At 41.6% G+C, this 5,928-nt stretch overlaps 1 protein-coding gene across 1 annotated transcript; it reads left to right on the top strand.

Annotated features, from left to right (window-relative positions):
- The first annotated feature begins 1,594 nt into the window (after positions 1–1,594).
- On the top strand, positions 1,595–5,928 carry LOC143031940 (uncharacterized). Its single transcript, XM_076196322.1, has one exon. It carries the CDS (start codon positions 1,928–1,930, stop codon positions 3,554–3,556), a length of 1,629 nt encoding a protein of 542 aa, XP_076052437.1. The 5' UTR covers positions 1,595–1,927; the 3' UTR covers positions 3,557–5,928.

The following is a 5,928-nucleotide window of genomic DNA, read 5'->3' as shown; positions in this document are numbered from 1 at the left end:
GAGGAGGAGAATCAAGTAGAGAAGAAAAGGTAAAAGGTGCAGATGGAGAGATGATAATGGAAGAGAAGGCAGTAAGGGGAAGATGGGCAGAATATTTTAGGGAGTTGCTAAATGTGAAGGAGGATAGGGAGGGAACGATAGTTGCAGTAGGAAGTGCTAAGAAAATGGCCGTGGTGAGTGAGGAAAATGGAGGAGAAATAAGGAAGGATGAAGTGAAGGCAGTTGTTAAGATGATGAAAGCAGGTAAGGCACCTAGTCTGCATGGATGCCACGCAGAATGTCTAAGAAAAGGAGGTACAGTGATGGTGGACTGGTTGGTGAGGTTATTTAATGCTTGCTGGAGAGAGGGTAGAGTGCCGGAGGACTGGAGGAGTGACTGTATAGTTCCACTTTACAAGGGAAAAGGGGACAAGTGTGAATGTAGTAGTCTCAGAGGGATTAGCTTGTTAAGTGTAGTTGGGATGGCTTATGGGAGGAATGAGGAATAGACATTTGGGAATGGATGCTAAGAGGAAATTGTATGAAGGAGTGATTGTGCCAACAGCACTGTATGGGGCAGAAACATGGAACATAAGAGAGGAAGAGAGAAGGAGTTTGAATGTGTTTGAGATGAGGTGTCTGAGAAGTATGATAGGGGTTACTAGGCTGGATAGAGCAAGAAATGAGGTGAGGAGGAGAACAGGGGTGGTAAGGGAGTTGGGAGATAGGGTGGATGAAAGAGTATTGGGATGGTTTGGACACATGGAAAGAATGAGTGAAGAAAGACTAGTAAAAGAGGTATGGAAGGCAGATGAGGAGGGAGTGAACATGAGGGGGCAACCTAGGATGAGATGGATGGATGGGGTGAATGGGGCTTTGGGGAAGAGGGGAATGTCTGTTGAGGAAGAACGGGAGAGGACAGAAGACAGGTGAATGGAGAATGGTTGTATATGGATGATGTTGTGATGCATGAGGTGGAATGGGTGGGGGGATGGAGGGTGAGGTAGTATGTGTGAGTAAAATTTGAAGCAGCCCAAAATGATTTCTCCCCGTCTTCTCCTTTTCTGCATGAGGGGATGGAGAGGGGGGGTTCGCCGATTTAATGAAGCAGCCTTGCTGTGGATGTGCTGTGCCTTGCGACACTGCCTCTGACCCAGGGCAGTGGACAAGATGCAGGGATGACCTGTCATCCAGGAGGTGCCAAGATAAGAGGGAGGGTAGAGGGTGGAAGGGAGTGGAGTGTATTTAGGGATGGAATGGGTGGGAATGGTTTTTATACCTTTTTCTTTTTGGCTACCTCCCTTGTAAGGGGGAAAAAGCCTTTGGTGTATGTACAGTATGTATGTATTAAATGATCTGTAGATTTAAAATGTTTTATTCAACAGGTATTTTACTGAATCTGATGACAAAAGATATGGATAATACCTCTACAGTTTCCTAGATGAATTTTATTTATTACATTTTGTTAAGAATGATAACACATTAAAATAGGACTGTTGTGGCCAGCTGGGCCATTGTCCATTTCCAAATATCATGACATGATGAAAAAGCTATAGAAAAATTTGGTTCTGGTTGAGTTAGTACTTATGTAGCTTTAGGATGATTTTCACCTCATTTCTAATGAAAAAGTAGAATGGAATATGGTATCACCATATCTGGTAGTGTTTCTTCCTATTTTATGTTAGGCCATGGCATGTGCAAAGGGTCTGTTTAGGAACAAACTTGAGTATGAAATTGTTTGTGTACAAAACATCCACTATCTCATTAGAGTATATTGCACACTTTCAGAGTTAGATCTTATTGTAACTACATTTTTTTTTCAGGATGAAGGTAAATATCACCACTTCATTGAAAGAGCTACCTGTAGATTCCTTACTTGTTATACAATGAAAAGGACCTAGTGTGACATCTGTGGCACACTTATATCACTAGTCATCTTAGATATCACATGATGACCCACACAGGCGAGAAGCCTTTCCAGTGTGACCTGTGTAATTCTGCTTTCTCACAAGAGGGTCATCTCAAGCAACATATGATGAGCCACACAGGAGAGAAGCCTTTCCAGTGTGACCTGTGTGATTCTGCTTTCTCACAAAAGAATGTTCTTACATTGCATATGTGGACCCATACAGGAGAGAAGCCTTACCAGTGTGGCCTGTGTGATAAAGCTTTCTCTCAAAATAAATCCCTCAAAGATCACATGATGATGCATGCAGGAGAGAAACCTTTCAAATGTGAACTTTGTGATTCTGCTTTTATACAAAAGGTTCATCTCACACGGCATATGATGACCCACACAGGAGATGAGCCTTTCCAGTGTGACCTGTGTGGTTCTGCTTTCTCAAGAAAGGATGTTCTTACATTGCATATGAGGACCCATACAGGAGAGAAGCCTTTCCAGTGTGACCTTTGTGATTCTGCTTTTTCACAAAAGGGTACTCTCACACAGCATATGAGGACCCACACAGGAGAGAAGCCTTTCAAGTGTGACCTTTGTGATTCTGCTTTTTCACAAAAGAATGTTCTTACATTGCATATGAGAACCCACACAGGAGAGAAGCCTTTCCAGTGTGAACTTTGTGATTCTACTTTTTCACAAAAGAATGTTCTTACATTGCATATGAGAACCCACACAGGAGAGAAGCCTTTCCAGTGTGACCTGTGTGATTCTGCTTTCTCACAAAAGAGTGTTCTTACATTGCATATGAGGACCCATACAGGAGAGAAGCCTTTCCAGTGTGGCCTGTGTGATAAAGCTTTCTCTCAAAATAATTCCCTCAAAGATCATATCAGGACCCACATAGGAGATAAGCCTTTCAAGTGTGACCTTTGTGATTCTGTTTTTTTACAAAAGGTTCATCTCACACGGCATATGATGACCCACACAAGAGAGAAGCCTTTCCAGTGTGGCCTGTGTGAGAAAGCTTTCTCACAAAAGAGTAATCTCACACAGCATATGAGGACCCACACAGGAGACAAGCCTTTCCAGTGTGACCTGTGTGGTTCTGCCTTCTCAAGAAAGGTTGCTCTCACAGAGCATATGAGGACCCACACAGGAGAGAAGCCTTTCCAGTGTGACCTTTGTTATTCTGCTTTTTCACTAAAGCATACTCTCACACAGCATATGAGGACCCACACAGGAGAGAAGACTTTCAAGTGTGACCTTTGTGATTCTGCTTTTTCAAGAAAGGGTACTCTCACAGGGCATATGAGGACCCATACAGGAGAGAAGCCTTTCCAGTGTGATATATGTGAATCTGCTTTCTCACAAAAGGCTCATCTCACACAGCATATGAGGACCCACACTGGGGAGAAGCCTTTCCAGTGTGATATATGTGAATCTGCTTTCTCACAAAAGCATAGTCTCACACAGCATATGAGGACCCACACAGGAGACAAGCCTTTCCAATGTGACCTGTGTGGTTCTGCTTTCTCAAAACAGGATCTTCTTACATTGCATATGAGGACCCATACAGGAGAGAAGCCTTTCCAGTGTGACCTTTGTGATTCTGCTTTTTCAGTGAAGGGTAATCTCATACAGCATAGGATGACCCACACTGGAGAAAAGCCATTCTAGTGTGATAAAGCTTTCACCTTATTGGAGGTAACCACTGACAAGGTATTATGTAAATACATGGATGTGTTTGATGGAATGGATGTTTAGAGGGTGAATTACAGAGGTAGATCCAAATGTTAGACCAGTGGCTCATCCTCCATGTAAAGTGCCTGTAACCTTGAAGGATAGATTGAAATGTGAATTGGATGATATGGAAAGGTAAAGGTGTGATCATCAGAGAAAGTTGTCCAGCAGATTGGGTTAACAGTATGGTCATTGTAGATAAAGTAAATTAAGGATATGTCTAGATCCTAGAGATTTAAATAAGGCTTTAAAGAGGCAACACTATCCCCTACCAACTATTGAAGAAGTGTCAACAAGGCCTACTGATGATGCCAAAATGTTTTCAGTATTAGATGCTACAAAGGGATTTTGGCAAATGAAATTAGATGAAGTGAATCTTCCAAACTACTCGTATTTAACACTTGTTTTGGTAGGTATAACTACTTACGTCTTTCTTTTTGGCATTAGTCCTGCTCCAGAAATTTATCAGAGGTACATCCATGAGCTGTTTGATGATTTTGAGGGAGTGGAAATCATAATGGATGATATATTGGTGTATAGTAGCTCTGAAGCCCAACATGACATAAGGCTTGAAAAAGTTCTTAGATGCCAAAAAAAGACATCTAAAGTTAAATTCAAGCAAGGCAAAACTTAAAACTAGGCAGTTAGAGTACATTGGTCATATATCAACAGCTGATGTCAAATCCATTAAGGAGTTTCCAGCCCCTTGAGTTAAGCAAGAACTACAAAGATTTCTGGGAATGATTAATTACTTAGGAAAGTTTATTCCAAATATGTCTGATATCAATGAACCTCTGAGAAGTTTGCTGGAGAAAGGAAAAGATTTCAAGTGGGAAGGAGCTCAAGAGACATGTTTTCAAAAACTTTAAAATATGGTCAGTGAAGCACCAGTTTTGAGATGTTATATTTGTAAACCAGTCATTTTGACCATTGACGCATGGAGGTAAACTGTAGGGGCACGTGTTTTCCAAGAAGATCACCCTATTACCTATGCTGCCATGTCCCTAACCAAGACTCAGATAAATTACACCTAAAATAGAGAAAGAGCTCCTAGCTATAGATTTGGGAGCAGAAAAATGTCATTTTTATCTGTATGGCAGAAGTGAGGTAATTGTAGACACTGACCATAAGCCCTTAGAGAGTATTTTTAAGAAATCCCTGTCTTCAGTCCCTCCGAGGTTACAGAAAATGCTTCTAAGACTTCAGAAATATTCACTGCAAGTACAACATAAGAAAGGCAAAGATATGTACTGTACATGGCTGATGCTATGAATAGAGTTAGCTGGGCTGAAGAAATGCAAAATGAAGGTTTAGAGGTTGAAATAAATTTTGTAACAAACGAACAGCTAGTTGCCTCAGGTAATTTAAAGTTTCTTAAAGACAATACTAAGATAGTGTATTTTAGACACAAAGTATTTACTTTAGAAGGATGGCCTGATTGCAAAAGAGACACTCTGTGACCCCAGAAGGGGGGAATGCCCGCGCGTCGGTTTGGGTGGCAGTGTATAGCAAGGGCCACGGGTGTGTGGATGTGTGTGTGTGGGTGGACGAAGGTGGGAGATGTGCAGAGGGTCGTGTTAGAAGCTAGATGGTAGGAAAATTATCATAGGGACTTTGCTGTGTGTATCCAAGGAGGATTAAGGGCTGACCCAGAAGCAACCACAGGAATGGGATTTCTATGGAAAACAAGTAAATCACCTTTCCGACCCACAGGATGACAGGTGGTATTAGACATGGAACTACCTAGTGTAGGCTTCATGGTCTCTTGCAGTCTCCTTCATTCTTATGTTCTTATGTGACAAGTCCAGTAGACATGAAGGTACAGTACATCTAAGAGGGTTATTAATGGTTTCAGCGAGATTAGAACATGTAAAGGGTGAAGCCCCTTACAGGGCTAGATTTATAATGATTTGATGCAATTTTGCAATTTCTTTACAAATATCTATAAAATTCCTTTATCCATTGGTTCGATGAGAACATGTTGTGACAACTTTGCTTTGTGACACACTGCCTATTACTTCTCACTTTTCTTTCGTCTCGTTTCAGCACTTTTCGGCTATTACTCTCCTCTACTCTATGGAATCGTTGGAAGTGTCACGGCCTCTAATAACTATTTCTTGACATTTTCCCTTCCCCTTCTCTCCACTAACTGTTGTGTCAAGTTAGTAGTCAGTTGCAGTGCCTTAACGAGTTTGAGTGTTCCCTATTTGATCAAGAATTTCCTCCCCCATTTCGTTCAAGGTGTCTCTTCGCACAGTTGCAGTGCCTTAACGAGTTTGAGAGTTCCCTATTTGCTCAAGAATTTCCTC

Source organism: Oratosquilla oratoria, chromosome 12 (genome assembly GCF_046742065.1).
Source record: "Oratosquilla oratoria isolate Oo_2021 chromosome 12, ASM4674206v1, whole genome shotgun sequence".
In the NCBI taxonomy this organism is placed as follows: domain Eukaryota; kingdom Metazoa; phylum Arthropoda; class Malacostraca; order Stomatopoda; family Squillidae; genus Oratosquilla; species Oratosquilla oratoria.
The sequence above is the reverse complement of the archived record's forward strand: the minus strand, read 5'-3'. Positions and strand labels throughout refer to the sequence as shown.

Coding starts and splice junctions, on each gene's coding strand:
- LOC143031940 (XM_076196322.1), top strand. CDS start 1,928: ATGATGACCCACACAGGCGAGAAGCCTTTCCAGTGTGACCTGTGTAAT.